Below are 24,615 nucleotides of genomic sequence, written 5' to 3'. Positions count from 1 at the left end.
TCCCATCTGGTTTTCAAAAGCATTCATCAGTGTAATTTCCAAATGATATGACACCGGGTTTGCTGCAACTCAAAACTCCAACATTGTACAGTGATTTTAATGGGCTTTTCCACATATGGGTCTGTGATGCAAAAAAAAAAAAACCAACCCAAAAGTTTTGTTGAAATTTCCCCAGTTCAAAACTGTTCAGAGTTGCAGTTTAAGACAGGAATGCTCCAGTAATGTAAAGCATATTACTGCAGTTTATTTAATGATAACATTCAGGAGCAGATGTACTTGTTTACTGTTTGAACAGCTTAAATCCTCACATTCTCCCTCTTTTACATCAGCAGTTGTGTTTGGCAGCCCTTTGCAACTGCTTACAGCTGGACAAGTTCCTGTGGATTTTCTTTCTACTGGTCACCATTCAGTTCTGGCAGTAATTTGCCTGTAATTCCACAGTGCACTCCACAGCTCATCTCATTCTGGAATAAAACCTGGTGGAAAGTGGTTTTAGGACAATCATATAACAAATAAGAGACATCATAGTATCTTAGTAGGAAAAGGGGGGTGATTGATTTTTTGTTTGTTTGAGCGTTGTTTAGTTAGAAGCTCTTTAGTTAAATCTGGGGATCAGAATGCTTTTTATTATAATCTCCAAGAAAACTTAACTTTCCTGTTTTAGTCATTCATTTAGAATTTCTTTTCCCATTCATGATCATGGTCCAAACAGAAGCATACAACTTTCAAAGGTAAATCAAAATATCCACCTAAGACAATGTACCATCTCGCTCAAAAAGTGGTGTTTCTGGTTTTTAAATGTTTTTATATATATATATAAATATTTATATGTTTATGTATTTATGTTGTGCTTTTTGAGTACTCGTGAAAAATATGTTTGACAGATCATTCTATTTGTATAGGTGGTAGTATTTAACTCAGTAATGCCAGCCTGTTACACCTCTGCTTGATCAAAACCTAGACTAAGATGATTTTCATAATTGCCTTGCACCTAGAGTTGTCCTTGGTATCAGCCATTGAGTTCATGTGGCTTCTTTTCTTATTCTGATTTACTTGCTTAAAGGCCACTAGGCTATGAGAAAACCAGAGTGACAGTAGTCCATCAGAGATCAGACCACTGCTGTGTACAGTGAAATATTAAATACTTGTCATTTGATGATTTAAAGCCATGTCACCCCTGGTACTACATGTAAGAACCTGTAGCACGTTTCCAACCTTCCTGCTTGTAGATTACTCATAAAAATACTGGTTCAGTGTGTTTCAGCCGAGCGTTTAACTAGTTCTCCATCTGTCTGGTTAGTTATTACTAAGCACAAAATACCTTTTTACTGCATTAAGAGATGGAGTCTCACTTGGAAGTACATTTTGAAGAGCCAGTAAAAGACAAACGGTCATTGTTGTGTTCCAGTATCCCTCGCCTCACATGGTGTCTGAATTCCTTATGGACTGTGGTATGAGTAGCTGTTGCTGAAACTACAACGTGTTGTAGTGTTTCCACTTAGTGAAGACAGGAACAAAACGAAAACAAAAGCTTGAATTGACAAATACACTTCCAAGGCAATCTAATTCCTTATTATTCTGTGATTTATTAATAGCTATTGCTCTGACAATGAGCAGGCTCTTTAAAAGTATGCAAGACGATGTCTTTGACAAATTGTTTCTTGTCTGAAAATGACAAGCATGAAAATTACAGGAACCATAGGAAAGCAGTGGCTAGAACAAGCAATTCCAGTTTCAGGTGGAAGTGGAAAGAGGAAAATGACAAAAGCAAGTTAATCAGAACTGAAGAGATGAAGCTTTCTTTAGCTTAAGCTGTAGGGTATAGTTGTCAATGACACAATAGTGTTTGCTAAACAGTTCGTTAAGCTGACATTTGCCTCTATTCTTAGGGGGAATGAGTTAGTTGAGATAGAGTTTGACATGCATAGCCCTTGACATTTTAATGCAAGTTTAAGCACTGCATTTCAAGCAGCTCTTGTACTCATTAGCAAGGCACAGAAGGGAGTTGTGCTTTCACTTACTAAACCATTAATTTATTAAGATAGTGAGATATTTATTAGAAATACAGCAAAACTTGCCAAATACACTATTTCTTATATACAATTATCATAAGTACCGTATTTAGGATGAAAAGTCGGATGCTGAGTTCTGGCATATGTTCTGGCATCTACTATTCTAGTTTTGAAATCAGCTCTAACAATAGGCTAGGGCTTGCACTAAGAAAACTCACAAAACTCTTAGACTTTGGGGATTAAATATAAGACGCCAAGGGATTAATTCATCAACAGTAATTTTACATCTACTGCAAATGAGTTATTTGCAACAGATAATTAAAACGGGTATTGGGTAGGAGAATTATGAGAGCTACTGAATCACCTGTGGAAAAACTGATGTTCAGTATTGTCCATCTTCATATTAATGTGCTTGCAGAACTTGAGGATGTAAATCATGGAGTCACTTTCTCATTAAATCATTTTAAGACTGACATATCTCCATTGCTGATTATCATGTAGCAAGTCTTTTTGTGTAAGACAGAAGCTTTCCTCTCCTTTATGCTGCTGTCTGAGATTAAATTTTAGTGAGAAATAGACCATTCTTGACAATATTTTAGGTTCAGACCACTGACACAGAACATTGGGCTTGAAGCCCACAGTCTTCATACGATGTCCAAAATAAACTACTGAGTACTTGGACAAAGTGAGTTCTTTACCACTACTAGCCAGAAATTATTGTAGTGATGTTTTTGCGCCATCCTTGTGACAAATTACACAAAGTAACCTTCACTTTTTATGGAATAATTAAATCTTCCAGTCTGTGTAATATCCAGGGTGTAGATCTGCATCAGTAGAGAGCACACTGGGTAGCGATGCTGTTTTCTTGAAAGGAAAGTGAGCGTAAAAACTCCATGCAGCATAGCCAAACAGCTGGGGGGGGGTTATATCCTACAAACAGCTTGAGATTGGCTGCACTCAAATCACTTGGCAAAGTAACTAACTTCAAATACCAAAGCTGTAAGTGGAAAAGTGCACCACTTGGATTCATGCATGGATATTTCAAATCTGAATGAGAACATTGTGCATACTTAAAATTATTAAGAACTTTGTCGAGGTGAGTTAATTTTAAGGAATTTAGCACTTGATAATACACTTCCATGCAAAGCAGCAGCGTTTTTACTAATGCCCTTAGTTGCACTAAGTAAAACAACAGAGGCAGGTAACGTGCTGCATGTTTCTACATCCATTCACACAGAAACATGCACAGAAGGAGGGGAAGACAGAATGATTTTGAGCTCAACAGTGGTGGCGAGGCACAGTCTGGGGGATCAGTCCCCAGCACCAACTGAACAACTACCCCAGTACACCAGAGCTAAATTTACTCATGCTAAATCCCAGAGGAAGGATGCAGATCTTCACCTCTAAGGATACAGAGCCGTTTGGGACCTGAGGTTGAGGCTGAAAGAGATGGTGTCCTTTCCTACAGAATGTCTGCTCTGGGTGAGGGTTTTGTGTCACCAAGTGAAAGAACTGCAGGAGCGTGTCAGAGGTGACAGGTAAGAGATTAGCTGACTCTTTTCTGGGACTCTGCAGCCTGAAATCATAGCTGTAAAGGCAGGTGGAGTCTGTGGCTGTTAGTTCAGAAATAGAAACTCCCATGATGGTGAAGACTGCACACTGGTCCTCTGACACCAGGAAGAAGGCTTCTTTGCCTGAGATGGGCAGCTGCATGATAGTTCAGTGCCTGGTAGCAGGTAATGGGTCTGGGAGCTCTGTTCTGGTGAAGGAACCCATGGTCTAGTCCAAACCAGTGCACAGATCCTGGTCTGCTGTTAACAGTTGAACAATTGTTATGTAAAAGTAGCCAGGAAGTACTAAGAGCGCAGCATCCCAGGGGAACAAAACCTGCCAAAGGACAAATGAAAAATAGAAAAGGCAGTCAAACAGTTAAAACAGTTTCAGACATCCTGCTGGTCATTTCCATATAGAATTGGAGACACACATGCTGCATTTAAGAGTGGTTCAAAAAATGGTACAACATGTTTAAACCATAGACTGAGGAAAGATAGTAGTTTCTGAAAATCTAAACTAGTTTAATTTATGATTGGAAGTCATGAGGGAAAGATGTAGAAAATAAGCTCCAGCAAATGAAAAGTTAAACTGCAATTAAGATGTGAAAAAAGATTCTGAGTGACTGAGTATGAAGTTGAAATAAACCTCCTTTTTTTTTTTTTGAGCACATCAAATTCAAGAAGTCTGCCAGAGAATTGGTGGGCTGAGAGATGATCAAAGAGCATTCAAGAAAGATAAGGTCATTGCTCAAAAAATAAATTAATGATTTGAATCAGCTTTTGCTTCAGAGACTGTCAGGAGGGTTCCTGCAATGGAAACATTATTTACAGGAGAGGAGTTGGGGAAACAGTCACAAACTGAGTTGTTAACTGAAGAGCAGCAGAAATAATTGATAAATTTGGTAGTGAAAAGGAACTCAAGGTTAAAACAGATGAATTACAACAGTTATTTAACCCCTCACAAATACTGTCAGTAACTGGAGAGTATGGGATGTCAAATGAAACAACAGGTTTTTAGAAACATTCCTTAGGAAACAAAGGAAACAATAGAACTGGAAGGCTGAGGAGATGTGATGAAGAATAGAGCTCCTAGAAAGATATGCTTATTTCTTCCAACTTAAGAAATAGAAAATATTAAGTGAATTTACTAGAAAAGGTTTAAAACAAGCAAAAGAGGGATCTTTTCCTTACATTGTGTATATGGGGTGAGAACATTCTTACTATTTGATGAGTGTAGATTTTACAAGATAACCTGGATTTAAGGAGAGACTAAGTTGGTGGAATTCCCTGAGGAAGTATCATGTGTGCTTGCCTTTGTCTTGTTCTTTGTCTGTTGTTTTGGCTACTGTACAAGGCAGGCTACTATGCTAAATAGGTCTTTTCATTCATAGGTTAAGAGATCTTTTAAATATCTGTAGTGGTGTCTATGTTGTTCAACATGTGAAAAGTCTGGAAAATTAGAATACCCTGCAATAGCAACAGTTGTTGGTAATACAAATTTTAAGATAATTAAGGTAGCAGCTTATGATACTAAATGAAAAATGCTATATGAAAATTCATGTTGCTGAAAGTAAAGTAATGCATGTAAGAAAAAAAATTATATGTGAATGCTGATGCACTATTGCACTGATGGACTGAACTCTCCTCAGCATAGAGAAAATACAGCATCCTCAATAGTTCTCTGAAAAATACGGACTTAACATCATACTGAAGTTCAAAAATAAAAAGATATGGACTATATACCATTTCCTCAAATGAAAAACTAGAACACTGTCAGTGAAATGACTCACAACCTGAATTCCAGGTTTAAGAGAAAAAAACCCACTATAAAAAGTAGTTTCTACACCAAACCCAGTTATTTTTGGTTGGGTTTTTGGTGGGGTTTCGGGGGTCTGTTGTTTGGAGGTTTTTTAAGAAACAAATTTCCTCCCACTGGGACAAGTGTCTGTAGTGATGACAAACATAATAGGGGAAAAAGGGACCAATAATAGAGAAAAGGGCAATTGGTAGACATTAAACACTGTGACTCAGGTTCGCTCTGTAGCTCAGGAAGCATTTAGACTTTTCAGTCAGAGAAAATGATGATATTGTATCAGAGGGATCTATCTCTAAATGCTCTGTTTCTTCATTCAGAACAATTTTCTACTGGCCTCTGCTGGAGACAGGACATTGAATTAGGTAGATATTTGGTGTTACAAAATGGCTTTTCTCTTTTTCCATTTAACTAGTTTTTTCAGTAACTGTTAGAAGTTTTGGTTAAAAAAAATCCATATGATAGATAACTTTGTAACTAAACTAACTTGAACATATACTGCTGGGTCCAATTGCATTTAACATCTCTGTTAATTGTTTGGATGATGGGGCAGAGTATATACCCTCAGCCAGTTTCCTGATGACACCAAACTGGGAGCAGTGGCTGATACGCCAGAGGGTTGTGCTGCCACCCAGAGGGATCCTCACAGGCTAGAAAAATGGGCTGACATGAAATTCTCATGAAATTCCACAAGGAGAAGTGCCAAGTCCTGCACCTGGGGAGGAACAAAGCAGGCACCACCATGGGAGCCACCCAGCTGGAAAGCAGCTTGGCAGAGAGGGATCCAGGGGTCTTTGCAGACATCTGGTTGAAGATGAGCCAGCAATGTGCTTTTGTGGCAGAGGTTAATGGTACCCTGGGCACCACTGGAGAAAGTATTGCCAGCATGTCAAGATCCTTCCCCTCTATTCAGCACTGGTGAATCCACACTTGACGTGCTGGGTCCAAACCTTGGCTCCTCAGTACAAGAGAGATTTGGACGTACTGGAGACAGTCCACTGAAGAGCCACAAAGGTGATGAAGAGACTGGAATGCCTCTCCTGAAGGGACAGGACAGAGAAGGTGGCACCAGGTTCTTTTCAGTGGTGCCCAGGACAAGACAGGAGGCAATGGGCACAAACTGGATAACAAGAAGTTTGTCTGAACTTCAGGAAACACTTTTTTACAGTGAGGATGACAGAGCACTGGCACAGGTTGCCCAGGGAGGTTTTGGATTCTCCTTCATGGGGACTTAGATTATCTAAATCATGACAGCCCAGTGGGTGGATTAAAGTGTTAATATTTTCTTGGGAGACTCAGCTTTGGATGTGAACTCTGCTGGAGAATTCTTGTGTGGCTCATACTGCAGTGTGCATACAGCTGGTACAGGACATCAGTGCCTTAGTGGCCTGTGTGAAAATGGGACTAGTCCCTGCAAGACTCGTGTGTGTGTATATATATATATATGAAATGCTGTGAGGATCTTGGACATAATGGTAGACAGACATTGAGGACTGCATTCATTGGAACAGTGTTCAGATCTGATTCAAAAATATGTGGAGAATGACCCTCAGTTGACAGAAAATGCTATCGTGCCAACAGTGTCTTACAAATAGGTACAGAATTGTAGAGGGGGATGGAAAGAGAGTGTGCACTCTGGAGAAACACAGTGGTGTCTTACTGTGACAGTCATACTGAAGAAATTCTGATTTCTGCTCAAGCTTCTTTAAAAGTTTAAAATCCTGACTGTTTATTCCTGATTTTTGACAGATGTTTCCAAAGTACTCTTACTTTCTTCCTTATTCTCTTTTAAAGGGGGAGGAATGACTTAATTGGACACTTTTCAAGTTGATTCAAAATGTTTCTAGGGAGAAATTAATGATTTCAGCACAGATGTTGAGAGAAGGAGAAATAATTTAGAGTAATTAATTTTGCCTGAGTGAAATTTTCCCTTCAGATTCATTTTGATAACACAACCCAGTTTTAATTTCCTAATCTCAGTGTCATTTTGGTGAACATGTTTGAACAGGCGCCACATTTCACCCAGGACATAACTGCATTTCAGCAATTATGAGAAATTATTTGCTTCTTGTTTTAAAATGAAATGGTATGAAAAAGCACTCAAAATAAATGCATTTCCTTGCTCCAGGTAAATATTATACAAATATGTCTTTACATGTGTATTCTTACTAAAATCTTGTTTCTTTTGGAAACATCCATCAATTTCCACCAGACCTATTTCACCATCTCCAGCCTTCTTTTGAAGTTAATTCTCCACACATGTTCTCCTCCCTTTTCACTGGGGACTTTAGCAGTTTGCTCTCTGGTGGTGTGTTTTTGTTGTCTTGCAGCCAGATGTTTCTCATTCAGGAGTTCCTCCTTGCTTTCTCTGGGGTTTTTTAAATAATATTTTGTTTGTACCCTGTCTTTATCATAGCATTTTATTCTGTTTGCTTCCATCCAGCTGTTTCCTTTAATTTAATTACTTGTAGTCAGGAGCAAAATTCAGTCAGATCTCAAAGTAGGAGTGTTGTTATGATCCCAGGAGGAGGTAGCAATATCACCTATTCCTGGAGATAACATGACAGAAGCCTAGAGATGCTGATTCATACTTAGGCAAGATATGACTGATAGTTGCTGGGGGAATATTGGCACCTGGTGATTTTGTGTACTGGTGGACACAATGAAATAGGATGCTGGACATGATGAGGTTTAGGATTTCCCTCATGGTAGTGAAAATAACTAAGTTAATAGCATCACATAGCCTAAAACAGTGGTTATATGATCCTGTTTGATGGTTGAAAATGGATGTGTGGCCTGACCTCTGCTCAGAGCCCTGAGGTACGGTACATTTGCAACATGTTCATTGCAAGGAATAAATAATTCTCTTATTCTAATGTTCTGCATGTTTGGCTGAGCATCTGAATGTTCTTTCAGTGTACCAGCCTGTAATAAAAATGCCCCAATTAAAATTTAACACTTCAGAATACAGGAAAATTAATGGTTTCTTTCCTCCCTCCCCCTAGGTGCTCATTAACAATATTTTGCTATACCTGACATTCTTCTTGTAGGCCTTTTCCAAGAACAACTCTGTAGCAGCCCATCTGTTTTATTTTGTTGATTAACAGCTAATACATGCCACGATCAGCTAAAAAGACAGGAGGAGAAGACGACTGCTTATTTTTGTTGCATTGCCCTTGATGCTGCAATTGGGGTCAGGCTCTTTATGAAGGAGCCACAGAGCACAAGAAGGTTTCTTGATTTTAGTTAGGATAGTCAGGCAGAGAAAAGGGGTTAATCTTTACAGAAACCACAGTGTGAGCAGAGATTGGTAACATCTTTCGAAAAACAAATGATGCTGAATGGTGTTCTCAGAGGTGATAAAGACCTTCCTTAGGGACCAGGTGAAAACAGTTGCAACCCAGGAAAATTGCCTCACCTTGCTGAGAAGAAGATTCAAAGGGAATGGTGTATTGTGTTGAGGAGACAGTGGGGAAGGGGAGATGCTTATGAATGCTTATTTTTGTCTCATCTAGCTGTGGTAGTTTTCAGTATTTTAAAAGTTATCTTATCCTGGCTTTGGAAAACACCTAGATCAAAACGCTCCATGATGACCACTCTAGGAGGTGCAAAGTGGCCACTGTTGAATTCTGATTCCTATTCCAAGTATCTATTTCTTTAATTAATTTTTTTGAGTTGTTTGGTAACTTGAAAGTACCTATTTTACACTAGAGGAGGCGAAATGAGCTGCCTGCAGCATGGATGCTGTTGCAGGGCCTTGTTACGTATATGCAGTTGGTGCTCCAGTCACTCTGCGGCTGATTACTTCTCTGGAGCTGGGCCCTGCAGGTGTATGGAATGATTTTGTGGGGAAACCCGCTTTCTAAAGAAAGGTGGTTTACGTTTAGAAAGGGGTTCACACAGAGCATTGAATGGCATTTGTTGGCAGCGTTGCTGTCATCTAATTTCATAGTGCTTTAATCTCTCTTCAGATTCACACTTCTCTAATTAACGGGCGGCCCAGTGCTGATGATCCTTCGCGGGCGCTGCTGGAATTCACCTCTGCTCGCTTTATTCGCCTGAGATTTCAGCGGATACGGACACTGAATGCTGATTTAATGATGTTCGCACACAAAGATCCAAATGAAATTGATCCCATTGTTACAAGGAGGGTGAGTTCTTGCAAGACAGCAGAAATAACATGGGCAGAAGTGTTCTTACACTTGTAAATGTTGTTCCTGCCTTTGTTTGCCATAGGAAATTTTGGGAGACAATGAATACCTGTTGTTATCTGTCAATATCCTGGGGTTAGAGAATTCTCTTTTCATAGTATTTTTTTTATCTTCTCTGTAGCAGAAGTACCTATTTAATATTTTCTGATTATTAATGTGCATAACATGCTTGTTAACATAAGCACACAGCTATTCTGGCTGCCAAGATTCAGATGCAGGTAACTGGCAAGTGGTTATTGTTAGATAATGTCCTCTTGCCTCTTCTGCTGCTCAATACTTTGCTGCCTTTAGCGTTCCTTTAACACTTACTCTGAGTAGAATTTCTACTAGTGGTACTGTAAGTAGCAGTATGCCCTGCCTGAGGGCAACGCTTCTAGCATTGCTATATAATTGTGGCTCACAGTAAAAGTTTTACATTGTGCCTCACCTTAAATGAATAGATGGAGCACTCAAACTCACACCATACCAAAGTCTTTTCCCCTGCCCCTTCTGGGTGCACACCTCATCCTTTTCTTTTTGTGATCTGTACTTTGTTCCTGTGCCACGTCTCTTTTCCTGCTGCTCAAATGTTGGGTGTTATTCCATGCTATTTTTCCTCTGTCTTTTTTTTTTTTTCCTACTAAACATTCTTGAAAGCTGTTTTGGGAGTGTATACTTTTCCACATTTTTTCTTTCTGCTCATGTCCTCTTTCTGTTGGTCACCTAATTTTTCTTTCTGAGGGGTTAAGGTATGACTTTAGGAAGTTAAAGTTATGCTTTTAGCTAATATCATTTATTGGTGGTGGATAACAGCAAAGAAAACTTGCTTCTGTTCCCCATTTCTGGCTTCCATTTCTTCCTTTAAATGCAGAGTTCTGCCTGTTTCTGAAAGATCTGAATGTGCTGTTCTGTTCTGCATTGCAAATCCAGAAAGGCTTCCAGTTTAGTGAAGTTATTGCATCCTCACTCATCGTGGGAACTGCATGTTTACACAGAAGTGCACATTTTACTAATCTGATTCTAATTGAAGAAAAACATAAAATTGATTTCACACTTTAAAAACTGTGTGCTCCTGAAAATTTAGTGCAGGATGATCCATAGATTTCTCAAACCAGGAAAGAACAGTAACATCTGTATGGCACCTCTCTATGAGGCTGTCGTCAAAGGAACAACTCAAACTCTCTTGTCTGGCTTTCTCTATAGAATATGCTAGATAAGCCACTGATCCACAAAATGTGAAACTAAGGGTAGCCACAGACGTTATGTTTTCCATGTGGTAGAGAGTTAACTGGGAGCTATATGTGTTCCCATTTTGTTTGATGTTTTTATTAATCATTTGCAAAAGAGATTGAACACAGAAACAACAGCATTTGCAAATAGCATATGTTTATTTTGATTAGCCAGTTGTTAGGATGTCATAGGACTCTCACCAAAACAGATGCAAATGGACAAGGTGGTATGTGAGATTCACTTTTCACATGTCACAAGTGATTATAAATTGATTATAAATATCTTTACATCCTTTTTTCTGATTAGTGCTATTAATCTCCACCAAAGCAAAAATAAAAATGTTAAAGTGGCACAGCAACGGGTCAAAAGTTATTTAAATCCTGGTAATAAAGACTATACCACAGTCATTGAGAAGGCCAGTAGTGAAAAACGTTTCTTCTTTCCACAGCCAAGTGAATGCCCAAGTAGGATGCAGCAAAGGTGAACAGAAGTGGATATTTGTTAGGTTTTGTTGTAGCTCTTCTCTTCTCCACATCTTCATGCCTTTTGCTTTTCATGTTTTCCGAGGGGAATAAATTCTGTAGCATTTGGGTTTTCATTATCCGGTGTGCATACAGCTTTCTCCCATTCTCCTGTTTGGTGTATGCTGTGTGTGAACTGACGTGGCTCTTGTGACTTCAAACAAGTGGAACTGTGCCAATTTATAGCCTTTTTTTTCACTAAGCCTGAATCTGTTGATCAAGATGCAGCTTGGATTACACTGTCTGCTATATTTGTAACAGATCAAAAAAGAATTAAACCAGGACCTGACAGTTTTGTCACCAGAAATGAGTTCTGCAGTTTGGCACCTGCATTTTACAATCCACTTAGCAATTCAATTTCTATTTTGTCTTCCAGTATTACTATTCTATAAAGGATATCTCTGTTGGAGGCATGTGTATATGTTCAGGCCATGCAAAGGCTTGTCCACTGGATCCAGCAACCAACGTATGTATATGTATATATATGTTTAAAATGTGTTTCATTCATGGGGTGGAACATGAGAAAAAAAATCTTGATATTCCTCAGAGTTCTGTGCATTTATGTGTGTCCTTCACCTAGAGGAGCAGTCAAAAGCAGTGCCAGGATGAAGCAGTGCTGGCAACCATAATAAAAAGGGTTCATCCAGTGTCTGCTGAGGCTTTCTCCGAAATGAAAAAAGAGCTTTGAGATCATTTAATCTGTATTGAAAGTTCCTGGGAGCAACGGAAATTTGGGTTACATTATGTAGCTGTAGAGATGAAGACAAAAAGTCAGTCTTTTCCTCATTGATATTAATCAAGGTGTTTCCAAAATGACTGTCAAGTATTTAATTGATACTTGCAAACAAATGATGGCTCTAGAATGGCGCATTTACTATGCAAGAAATATTAATGGAGTGATCAGTCAAGCTAGTCTAGAAAATCATGAACTGCTTATCATTTCTTCCAACTTGTAACTTTCTTTTTGCACCATTAATAAACACATAACCAACATAATTGAAACATAGAAACATAATTTGTTACTGATAGTCCAAATCTATGAGCACATTAACACTAATGCAGAATTTCCAATGTACTGATATTAATAATGCGCCACGTTGTTAATGTGGGATCTCTTCATATACTGTTCACTTAAGTAGGAGCTTTGTATATGACATTGAACATTGTGTAGAATCTGATAAAAAGCCAAACCCCAAACCAGAAGAAATCTTGCAGAAAATACATTTACAATTCTAAGCAGTTTCCATGGATCCTTGTAAAAAATTTTCAGACTCCCTGGTTTAATCCTTCTAAGCCTTTTCTGTGACGATGTGTAGAGCAAGTGTTGAACTATTGTTTCAGATGGCCTTAGTTATCAAACTGCTGCATTGTCTCTGTGCCATCTGTTACATTGGGCCTGCCTCAGAAAATAAGTGCATTTATTGCAATTAATACATTTCAGTTCAGATAGTTTGGCTGCTAGGTAAAATAAAGGCATTTCCACAGGTGTTGTGTCTTGTTTCCAGGATGACAAATATGTATTTGTTGTCTGACCAGTATAAAATAAAGCATAAGTGAAACAACTCAATATGGAGTGGGAATATTTGGTTTAGCTCTCCAGGGATAAACTTTAGACTGAGTCATACCAAAATAGGTGGGCTTTGGCTTATAAACATCATGACTCTAGTTGTTAGCAAAATGAATCTTTCCCCTTGCATTACAAAGAATAAACTGCCTTGGTTTTTTGAAGTGTTCCCTAACATAACCTTGTTTTGGGAAATCTATGTTTTGTCCTGTGAGCCATAGAATTTCTTCAGGCTAGCTTGCTGCTCTGACCTTGAGCGACTTCACAAGGAGAGTCCCCACCACTGAATAACTATTCGGAAGGCAATTTTCACTCCTCATTTCTCCAAACTGCGGTTTCTTTTATCTTTTCCAAGCTGCTTCTGAAGCATAGAGTGTTCGAGTGTTTCCTATAGCAATATTTTCATGCTGGGACTAAACTGAGACTAAGGTGATTTTGCTGAGGAGCTGAAAAGCCACTGCAAGGGTGGTCCACCTCTCATCATCTGTTAGTTTCAAAATTTCACCTATCCCTCACATAGAATTACTTCTGCAGTTAGAGGGTTACATGGTGAGTTGACTCATCCAGTAAAAAATTTATGCTAACATTAAAAGAAAAGATTGGCTCACTCCTTCCAGTGTCAGCTAGCTTCTCAGGTCAGTTTTCCCATAGTGTCACACTGGATGTGAGGGTGGACACCACTTTGGCTTATTTGCTATAACAGGGAAGTTTCATTCTCCCATCCTCCTTTCTTCAACTGGCTGAAATTAGATTCTCCTGTGTTCTTAGGTTCTCTTTAAATTCTCTGGACCACTATCTTCCTTTGCACCATGGCTGTGGTCATAAAATAGAGCTACAGATGTCAAACATGCCCTTTTGTCTCTTGCTTGTTGAATGCAGGGTACATAAATGAACAAACAGAGGAATGACAAAGTATAGCCATTCTTGGTGTTTTCATAATTTGGACAGATTCTTCGTATCATCACATTATATAAATATTTGATTTTCTTTGAAATTAGAAATCCATCTGTCAGTGTGAGCACAACACATGCGGAGAGACATGTGATCGGTGTTGTCCTGGTTTCAATCAAAAGCCTTGGCATGCTGGCACTTTCCTGGTTAAGCATGAATGTGAACGTAAGTACACAGTACAGAAGAGGAGGCTTATAGCAACTGCTGGTGAAAACTGAAATCAGATCCTACGTGATTTTGTAGTTAATTATATGTGTAAACACATTTGTTTATGGATCAGTTGTTGTTCACTTAGTCTGCCTCAAAAAAATTAACAGAACAACTACTTGTAGCTTCATTGGTTTATTGAACTCAGAATATTTTAGGGTAATATGCTGATGTTGGTGGAATACCATATAAAATAATTTTTATTTATTAATTTTTATAACTGTGATGCTGGTTTTTGGATAAAATAACAGGACTATATCGTGACAAGTGAAAAAACATACAAAATGTCTTTACATGATCATATTGCAGTTGGAGTTTCTGACTGTTTTAATGTAAAAATCAGTGTATCTAGTTCCTCAAGAGGGAATAAAAGCATACCTTGAAATATCACCTTCCCAAGGTGGGAATTTCATTTTCAAATTTACTGTAGTAAGGATAGTTACAATTGAACTTTACACCTTACTTCCAAGGGTCACATACCAGGTAAATTTCTGAATATAATAAAATCCAGTGTTCCATTACATGTGAGTGTTTATTCAATTGTAGGATTGAAGTTATAGTTTTACCATGACTGCTTAAAAGTAAAAAAAAAGAAAGAGATATCTCCATGCTAATAGTAGTAATTCCTTATTTGTTTCCTGTAAACTTCAGTCACAGAGGCCTTTGTTTCAGTAGGGACTGTATCTGCACCTGGGATACATTCTGGATTCGAATCAGGGGACATTTATTTTCACATATAATTTTTAATTTTTATTCCCTGTTTAATCCTCAGTGAATTGTTGCACTTTCAGAGTGGAAACAGTTCCTAGGGATATAGTTCAGATGTGAGGAGAATGACTCTTTGCAATGTTGATGACCTTTTTCTTTATGGGGAAATTAATGTTTTACTACCACAGGGGAAGGGGGTAAGAGACAGAGAGATATCATTTTCACAACAACAGGTTATTAGATTGGCTCTCCTGCATGTTGACCTGAAGCTAAGAATTGCACAGAATCACAGAATTGGAAAAGACCTTTAAGATCATCGAGTCCAGCCATACTTGCCCTCTACTAAACTACATCTCTAAGAGCTCAAATCTCAACTTGTAAAGAAGTTTTAAGATTGTGAATGTCTTTGTTCTGACCATTTCTTATATGCATATGTGCAAATCAAGTGTTTTTAGGATGACATTTAGCTTGCTTGGAATTTTTTAAATTTACTAACAGAGTTTTGCTGTTTTCCTTGTAATTCATCAAGTTCTGTGCTCCCCCAGACCAAAAATAAAACAGGGCAATATACAGAATCTTTGGCTACGTTTGTGATGGTACCACATTACTTTTCATAGCTGAAGTAGTAAATTAATGCTGGGGTGTGCTGTCAGTTGCGATTTACCCAGTGTGAATGATAAGAAGTTGGGCAGTTCTTTTTACCTGAGGAACGGTTTGCTAACACAGCTCCCTCTCGTTTAGCGTGCAACTGTCACGGGAAGACTGAGGAGTGTTACTATGATCAGGATGTTGCAGACAGGAATCAGAGCCTGAACGTCCATGGACAGTACATCGGGGGAGGCGTGTGTGTGAACTGCACGGGCCACACCGCTGGGGTGAACTGCGAGATGTGCGTCGACGGGTACTTCAGACCCAAAGGGGTAAGCGCGCCTTCTGGTGCCCTTCCGCTGCAAACCTTCCCCTAGGCGTGGGGAGCTGAGGGATTAGAGAGAGGCGACACAGTTTGGGCTGCAGTTTTCTGAAGGTTGGCCTCTGACAGCCCCGTGGTAGTTGCCTTTCGCAGATGGAACTCTGTGAAGTTAATGCTCACCGAAATATGCCGGGGAGTTGTGTTGATAGGAAGGAATGCAGCTGAGGTCTGGGCCTCCAGCTTGTCTTTCAATTCAATTTAAAAGAGGATGTGATCCTATAAACAGAACGTTTGCCTCAGTAATCAATTTCAAGTTTTGTTACCGAAGATCAAAGAAATATTGCTGTATTTGATAGTAGAGAGACAGGATGTAATTTTTACTTTTTAAATGCGGTGTAGAATTAATAACCACTGAAATTCTATAGTGTCCCATGAATGCCTTTCATTTCCAGCGCAGCGGGAACTGGTTCTTGCGTTTATCGTATAAGGCTGAATTTTCATCTCAGTTGAAGCTGTCAGAAGATGGATTTTATATTAGTTTGTATTGCCAGTGTGGGCTGTGCCTGTGCTTCGGACAGCTACGCTGTTACTGTGTGCTTAAATCCCCAATATTTAGTCTGTGTAGTGTCAGTTGGGTAAATAATGGACTTTATTCTGATTGGTTTTCAATCCTCGACCAGGAAACAGCAGCAAATAACAATAATTACATTGTCCCAAATATACTAGGTTTAGCCTTAGAGCCTGAGAAAATGAATACTGAATTCTTCAACAGCAGGATGCTTGATTTTTTAGCTCTGAATCAGGTTGTCATTCAACTAATAGCAATTTTATTTTATTTATATGTGTGTATGGTTTATCTGTAGTAAGTGGAGTTCATGCAGAACTTCTAGCTCATATTCCCAGTGTGGTTTTAGTCTAAGTTTGGTTGAGGTAACCTTTTCAGGATCAAAAGAAAATTATTCCATTTTCTAATGTTCACTTTTTTTCACTTAGCCAGTAACTGAAAAAAAAAGGGTAACAAACTTCAGTTAGGTTTATGACTCACATTGACCAGAACAACTGAACTATTTTTCAATATTTCTTTGGGTAGTGAATGCTTAAGATCTACTTAATTACGTTTTATTAATAATACATGGGTCAGTTATTATCTCTACATCTGTCCTTTTTTTTTAAAGTTGGAAACATATTTGTATCTAAATCACTTATGTGTTTCTAAAAAAGTGCAAAATGTAACTTCAATGCCTCGACTGCATGGGGTAATTTGGGCAACCATCTCGTTTTTCTTCAAGTGCAAGCTATGTAAACAGAAGTTGTTTTCTCTAAATTTATTTTAACAGGTAAATAAGAGTTTGCAGTTATTAACAGTAAGATTTTGGTTTGTAATCCCTTTGTTTGTGTAGGTATTGCCAGACAGCCCAGAGCCGTGCCAGCCGTGTTCCTGTGACCCAAATGGGTCTTTGCATGATACCTGTGTCAAAGACGAGAACCATGCAGAGGGAGGTAAGATCCCTGAAAGGCAGTGGGGTTAAAGCCTGAGTTCAGCAATGGTCAAAGAAAAGCTGACTCACATTTCTGATTTTATTCTTCTTTTTAAAAAAAAAAAACTTTTAATTTTTTGTTTTAATTTAAGTTTACTCATGCAAACAATAATCCACCTGCATTTTTTGGATATTTTTCTTTGGAAACTCAAATTTGATATTCCAAAATTTGCTGAGACCTCTTTCATGTCTTGGTGCATTTGGAAGAGTGTTCCCCATGGAATGTATTGGACAATTTTGGCTTTAAAGAGCTTTCTTCCTTTACAGCAGAGATTAAAACTAGTACATCCATAATGTTTTAATCTCTTTTCCTCTCTAAGCATATTTCCATTTGAAATCTCAAGAGAAATCTGTTTAAAAGTTGTCATAATAATATGCCATCTATATTATTAATGTAGGATTGCAAGCTGTTTACCCTAACCCTGTAAAAAAATTCTTCAAAGAGAGAATAAACTGTTTCCTTTCACTTTGGAAACAATGGATTGCCATATTTTTCTGGTTCTTTTGTTGAAAAACTTCTGAAAATACTGTGGGAAGATAACAATGAAACTCAAGGTCAGTTCTTAGAAGAAGTTTTAATTGGGCTAGTCAGTTCTTAGGAGAAGTTTTAATTGGGCTAATTACCATCTATTGACATGAGATGTTGTAGCAATCTATTTTGAAATAGAGATGAATGGAACATAAAAGCAGTATAGCAGAGATGCAAATACAGGGCCCAGAGGTGTAAAATCTACTGTAGCAACCATGTACTGATTACATGAGTTTAATAAAATGATACTGATTACTGGCACAGTGGTATATATGGTGGGTTGACCTTGGCCAGCTTCCAACTACCCACCCAGCCACTCTCTCAGAGAGTTACCAGGTTGGAAAAGACCTTTGAGATCATTGAGTCCAACCATACCTGTCCTCTACTAAACCATATCCCTGAGCACCTTCATCTACCCATCTTTTAAATACATCCAGGGTCAGTGATTGAACCACCTCCCTGGGCAACAGATTCCAATGCCCAACGACCCTTTCTGTGAAGAACTTTTTCCTAATGTCCAATGTGAACCTGCCCTGGTGCAGCTGGACCCCATTCCCCCTCATCTTATCACCTGTCACCTGGCTGAAGAGACCATCTCCCAATCCTCTACAACCTCCTGTCAGGTACTTGTAGATGGTGATAAGGTCTCTCCTCAGCCTCTTCTTCTCCAGGCTGAACACCCCCAGCTCCCTCAGCTGCTCCTTATAGGATTTGCCCTCCAGCCCCTTCCCCAGCCTGGTTGCCCTTCTCTGCACTCGCTCCAGGACCTCAATGTCCTTCTGATGGTGGGGAGCCCAGAACTGCACACAGTACTCAGGTGCAGTCTCACCAATGCCAAGTACAGGGGCTCAATCACCTACTGGCCACACTGGTTTTGATAGAAGCCAAGATGCCATTGGCCTTCTTGGCCTCCTGTGCACACTGCTGGCTCATATTCAGCCTGCAGTCACCCAACACCCCCAGGTCCTTCTCTGCCTGACAGCTCTCCAGCCAGTCTCCCCCAGCCTGTAGCGCTACATGGGGTTGTTCTGTCCCATGTGCAGCCCTCTGCACTTGGCCTTGTTAAACCTCATCCCATCATCCCATTGGTCTCATTGACAATTTAAATAATTCTGATAGTGAAAAACAAGGAAATTTTTAAAAAACAACCCAAGCTTTCATCCTCCTTCCCCCCACACTGCTTTTTTATTTTACAGGCTCAGCCTCCTTCCTTCATTCCTAAATCCTCTACCTCTTTCCCTGTACCACAAGTGAGTGGTGCAGGAGGATGGGGAATGGGGGTTGTGGTCATAATGGTTTCTCTCTGATGCTTTTTTCTCCTTCGCATTTTTCCCCAGCTCCAACATGGGCTCTTCCCATGGGCTGCTGTCCTTTAGGGAAAAAAAATCTGCTCCACCATGGGTGTTCCTTCAGGAAATATCTACCTGTTCCTCCATGAGGTCTTCCATGGTGTGCAGTGTGGATGTGATCTCATCCAGGGGCTGGAGGATAATCTCTGCTCCAGCAGCTGGAACACGTCTGCCATCTCCCTGTCCTCTGACCCAATTGGGAGAGGGGCTCATGCCCTTAAATGAGTCCATTGGAGCTGGCTGGATCTGGGGCAGGGCACAGGTCCTCTCCTCATGGAGGCCATCCTGCAGCCCCCCTGCTGCCAGTGCCTAGGCATGGACATCCAATGCAGTGCATCAAATGGATTGATAGGAGAGACAGTAGAAGAGAGAGGATGAATCCCAAAGCTGGAAAAAAACAGGGTGAGACTGTACTGAACCTGTGGGTTAGAGTGTATGTTATAGGGTTATAGATGACAGGCATGATACAGCAAAGAAGCTTCTCATACTATGTGCTGTTCTGTGCTGGCCACTGGTGCGGGTCATTCTCTGTGGGCCTGACAGCTGAAAGGCACTTAACAGGCTGTCAGCTCTTCTCTCATGGGAACAGGGAAGCAAAGAGGTAAAGACATTTTTCTGTCTTGTTTGGTTGTCAGTAATAGCGTTGTTAGGAGCTCTCATAATGTCTAATTCTTGCCTGTGAGCATTCAGCACATCTAACCTGTCTTGTAGTCACTTTCTAAATCTGCTGATGCTTTGTGAATCCCACTGGGTCATAGAGTCCTGTAACACCTTGCTTCCCGTATCTCCTTTACCTTTTTGATCAACTGATTTGGTAATTTCTTTTCTGGACCTCTCTAGGAAGAGAATAAAGCTCCTGTTTGGACCCCTCCTTTCCTTGCTTGCTTTTTCTCTGCCTCCATCCATCTAATCTAAAGATCATTAATTCTGTCCTTCCAATAAACCAAGAACTGTGTCATGCTGCCATTTTGCAGATAACGTATCCAAAATTGGGTTTTCCCTCCCTTTACTTTTATTAGCAAGTGGCCAGCCTTGCTCATCTAGCCCCAGACGTTCAAATAAGTTTCATATCTCAGCAGTTCCTCCAACCCCGAGAACCAGAGTTCTTTTGTTCTCTTCATAAAATTCAAGTTTTCATTTTCTGGCTTTACTGTAACCAGCTTCTCCTGGTCTTCCTGAAACTCAATGCATTTGGCTGCCACTGGTCAGAGACCTGTTGCTTTTGAGTACTGTCATGTATTCTTCATCTTTGTTGAGTCTGCTGTTTGTAGCACATGAAGCATTTTTTTATCTTTACTGATTTTTAAACCCACTGGTGTCTACTCTTCCCAAATTATTCACTGTAGGTAGATGTTATTCTGTGTGTTCAAATTATTTCTTCTCATATATGACAAAAACAACAGTTGTGATTCAGGTAACAGCCATCACACACAGAATTTCCTCCCCAAAGTAGTTAATGCATTTGTTAATGAAATCAGTTCAAAGAATCACAGAATAATGGGGTCACAGACCAGCAGGGATTGCAGGGGCCCTCTGGAGACCATCTAGTCCTAGAACAGGTTGCACAAGGTCATGTCCAGGAGGGTTTTGAATATCTCCAGAGAAGGAGACTCCAGAACCTCTCTGGGCAGCCTGTGCTGGTGCTCTGACACCCTCAGAGTGAGGAACTTCCCATGCTCCGGTTTGTGTCCAGTGCCCCTTGTCCTGTCACTGGGCACCTCTGAGAAGGGCTGGCCCCACCTTCTTGACATCCACCCTTTAGATATTTATAAGTATTGATGAGATCCCCTCTCAGTCTTCTCCAGGCTAAGCAGACCCAGCGCTCTCAGCCTTTCCTCATACGAGGGATGCTTCAGCCCCCTCATCACCTTTGAAGCCCTCCACTGGACTCTCTCCCTGGCACAGTAGAGGGGGAAAAGCTCCCTCAGCCCACTGGCTGATTTTTGTGATAATGAAGAAGTCATGTTACAATCAAGAGCAGGTCTGGATATAATTTTTAGCAGAGAACTGTCCTGAAAGCACTTTTTACCTTTTTTTCCCCCCTCAAATTTATATTCAGGACCCTGATAAAATTCTTTTTACTGTACACTGCTCACCCTGGGCAGCAGTTGGGTTTGAAGCACTGGGGAACCTTCATAAAGGAAAGGCTGGAAAGCATGATCTGTCTGAAGGAATCTATCTGTTCACCTGTGAACCAGAATGAATACACACTCAGGAGGTTAAAATACATCTCAGTGTTTCCTGGCTGATGCTTTCAGGAGATATTTTTTGCTTGGTGTAAAATGGGAATATGCTTCTTAAATGTGTGATAAGCAAATGAGTGTGGTACATTTAAAATATGAAATTTAAATGGAAATACCATAATAAGAAAATCACTGGGGATATAAAATCACCATGAATAGTTCTCAAGGAAAATAAAGCTGGAGGCTGTACGTTCTCTGTGCACTTGAATACTGTAAGCAACAATTAATATGGATAATTTTAGAAAATACCATAACAACTGGTACACTGATGAAGTACAGCAAGAGGATTTAAATTATTGCATTCTTAAGTCATCATCAGGTTTCAATAGATGAGAGAAAGGCATGAAGGAGTCACTTTATAATTGACCAGGCATTGTTTCAGGACAAAAACTTATTTTTGTATATTGAGCATGTATAATTTCCATTTCAATCAGCCTAATATAACTTTGTCTTCACGTTTTTGACTCAATATTCTGAAATGAAGTATTATTATTATTTAGTTGGTATAGTGTATATTTGAGTTTGAATCTTCAAGAATGCTTGAATGATATGTTTGTGAGCAATATAGAAAAGAGAGAGCCAAAACTTCAAATAAATCACAGTATGTTTGCAAAGGGTGGTATTGATAAAATAAGCTGATGAAAATGTCTTGTAGTTTTGTAGCTGAAAGGCAGCAATTTAAAACTGAATTCATCCACCTATGTCCAACCCATCCTAATAACAGGTAAACTTACCCATTTCTGATGTGATCATTTGCAGTTGTCCATAGAGAAGAAAACTGGAACCTATACGTCCAAAGCTACTTTGTACTCTAGTATTTAGGCTTCCCCAGTCAATTAGTATTGTTGTTTCAGGATGTAGCTGCTAGATTTTAACAAATAGCAGTTTTACTTGGCTTCTGAGCACCTGCAAGGTCTGTGAGGTTTGGAAACTGGCAGAGTTTTGTGACTCAGTCTTCACTGCACAAAGAGAAGTTCTTTCTCTGCTGCTCTTTGTGTACAATATAATCCCAATGACAGATGTTTATTTTTGCTCAGAAACTTTCTCAGACATTTTAGGATAAAAACCATCCAAACATTTTGATCTTTATTCAGGCTTCAGAGCACTTTGCTCAGCAAGCAGTCCCACTGACTTCCATGAGATGGTTTTTGGAGTTTGTACACTGCTGAGCAGGAGCAGAAGTGGCAGAGGCCAGTCCTGGGATTGCAGGGCTCTTCAGGGCTCTGGTGTGTGCTTTTGCATTCCTTTATTGTTGTGCAGTTTTGAAAGACTGGTAGGCTAGGAGAAAAGTGACTGATAAAACCAATCTTTAAAGATGACTCATCCTCTAGGATGAACTTTCAAAGACTCTGTACACTCAAAGATAGGACAGAAGCTGCTAATATTAAGGTAGAAAACAGGGAATAACATCTTCAACAAATAAAGCCCCATTCAAACAAGACCTATGAAGTTACAGGCGAAAAGCAGAAGATGTGCTTCTGCTGAAATGTTAGTCCATTACAACAACAAAACCCAGGAACATCTGCCCTAAATTGAAGTGCAGTTAGGCTGTTGACAGAATATGCACTACACATGCACTATAGAAGCTTGGTCAAAAATAACTAGTGGAACACTGATGGGTATTTACATACAATGAGAGCCTGGGTCTTGCAGGGGCTGTAAATGAGAGGAGTCATCGAGCCAAAACAATGTACAGATAAACCCTACAAACAAGCCTAAGAGCTGGAAGAATACATGGCAGTTAGTAGTCTCTATGCCTTCCTCTGTTGTGGTGTGTGAGCTCTCTTGATGGGTGGTAGGCTGAAGGTTATCCACTGCTGTGTATTCTGCATAACAAAGGGGTTTGCTACGCTGGTGACAGCGTTTTCCATTCCTGGTCTCTCTTCCTGAACTGCAGAGAAAGGAAAGAACAGGAGAAAGGAAGATTCTCTATAAAGAGCTAAAAAACCAGACTGACTGGGCGGTGTAGGAGAGACTATGGATTTAAATGAGTATTTGGGAGTTGTTCCATACTGAGGCTTTTAATTGAATTTGAGTTTGCTGAGACTTACCTCATGAGACCTGAGGATGAGTTCTTGAACCTTTAAGATAAGACCAGCTCACTTTTAGAGTTAGACTTGCCTGTGTCTTTCACTGCTGAACCCTGATGTGCAGCAGGGTATTTTCATCTGGAAGGAACAGAAGTTTCTCTCAGTACACAAGACTGTCTGGCTAGGATGCACTGACCCAGATGACAAAAGACCCTGAGTCCTGCTGTGCCAGTGGCTAGCTGAGAGGAGAGTAACTCACAAATCTGAGAATCATCTGGGCCACAGGCATCAAAGCAGAGCACGTGGTTCCATGATAATAAGTAACACGGAAATTTCATGCACTGAAATTCTGTGTGTAATTAGGACAGATCAAGAAGGTGACAGTCAATATGATGTGCTGCAGGAGATCAAAGAGGCTGCAAGGTTAGAGAAGACAGATTGAATTTCATATCTCTGTAGATTAACAGTTACTATCATTTAAAACTCTGTTAGTGGCTGATTCTTCAAACAGCTGGTTAGAGAAACCATAAGACCTCTGGATTTATGCATGTGAACTGGTTTAAAACTTTCCTCTCAAAGGGCAGTCAAATCAACATTCTTATAGGAACAAGGAGGCCTTATTTTTTTCTATTAATGGAAGAGCCTGGGAAATTTCCTACTTGGGAGTCTTTGTTCATGGGGACAAGTCAGAAGAGATTTCTCAGACATGAGTGTCAGGTTCAGAGGAAGCCCATAAATGAAGAATAAAAATTCATCAAGCATATATCGTATTTATCCATGGCTTCTGGATGTTGGCGTTGCTTGAAACATTAAGTGCTATCAAAAACTTCCATTAATATTACATAAATAGAAATTGTTTATCCAATTTTTAAAAGAAAGGCAGAGGTTTCCAGGAAACTAAAATCAGAAGGTCTGGTTCAGTACCAAGCAAATCAGTAGAACAACAACAAATGATTTAGACCTTTTCTGAACTCTGGCAAAAAAAAGCAAAACTTGATATAAGGCTTATAGGACAGTGTTCCTTAAGAATCTGTTTGAAGGATTCAATGAACATGTGAACAAAGGCTGATTTGATTAATATTGTATCTTGATTTTCAAAGTTTTGACAAGATACTTCACCAGGAAAGAAAGTGCAATAGAATAAGGAGGAAAGGTTCTTTCATGGGTTCTTATGGGTTAGTACTTGGTTATAAGAATAAATGGACCGTTTTCACAGTGATGATCAGTATGAACTGTTGAAAATATTCATGCTTAACCTGGAAAAGGG

General features: G+C 39.6%; 1 protein-coding gene across 1 annotated transcript in view; it reads left to right on the top strand.

Moving 5' to 3' along the window:
• Positions 1–24,615, top strand: part of LAMA2 (laminin subunit alpha 2) — a gene marked incomplete at its 5' end in the record, with an annotated part of 363,202 nt that overhangs the window by 127,570 nt on the left and 211,017 nt on the right. Inside the window, 5 exons of the mRNA XM_084261417.1 lie at positions 9,350–9,529; positions 11,696–11,785; positions 13,882–13,999; positions 15,491–15,669; positions 17,060–17,159. Of these exons, the coding sequence (XP_084117543.1) occupies positions 9,350–9,529; positions 11,696–11,785; positions 13,882–13,999; positions 15,491–15,669; positions 17,060–17,159 (667 nt within the window). The remainder of the gene's footprint in view (positions 1–9,349; positions 9,530–11,695; positions 11,786–13,881; positions 14,000–15,490; positions 15,670–17,059; positions 17,160–24,615) is intronic.

Source organism: Gallinula chloropus (assembly GCF_964237585.1).
Source record: "Gallinula chloropus genome assembly, chromosome: 3".
Lineage (NCBI taxonomy): Eukaryota > Metazoa > Chordata > Aves > Gruiformes > Rallidae > Gallinula > Gallinula chloropus.
This window is presented reverse-complemented; position numbering and strand designations above follow the sequence as displayed.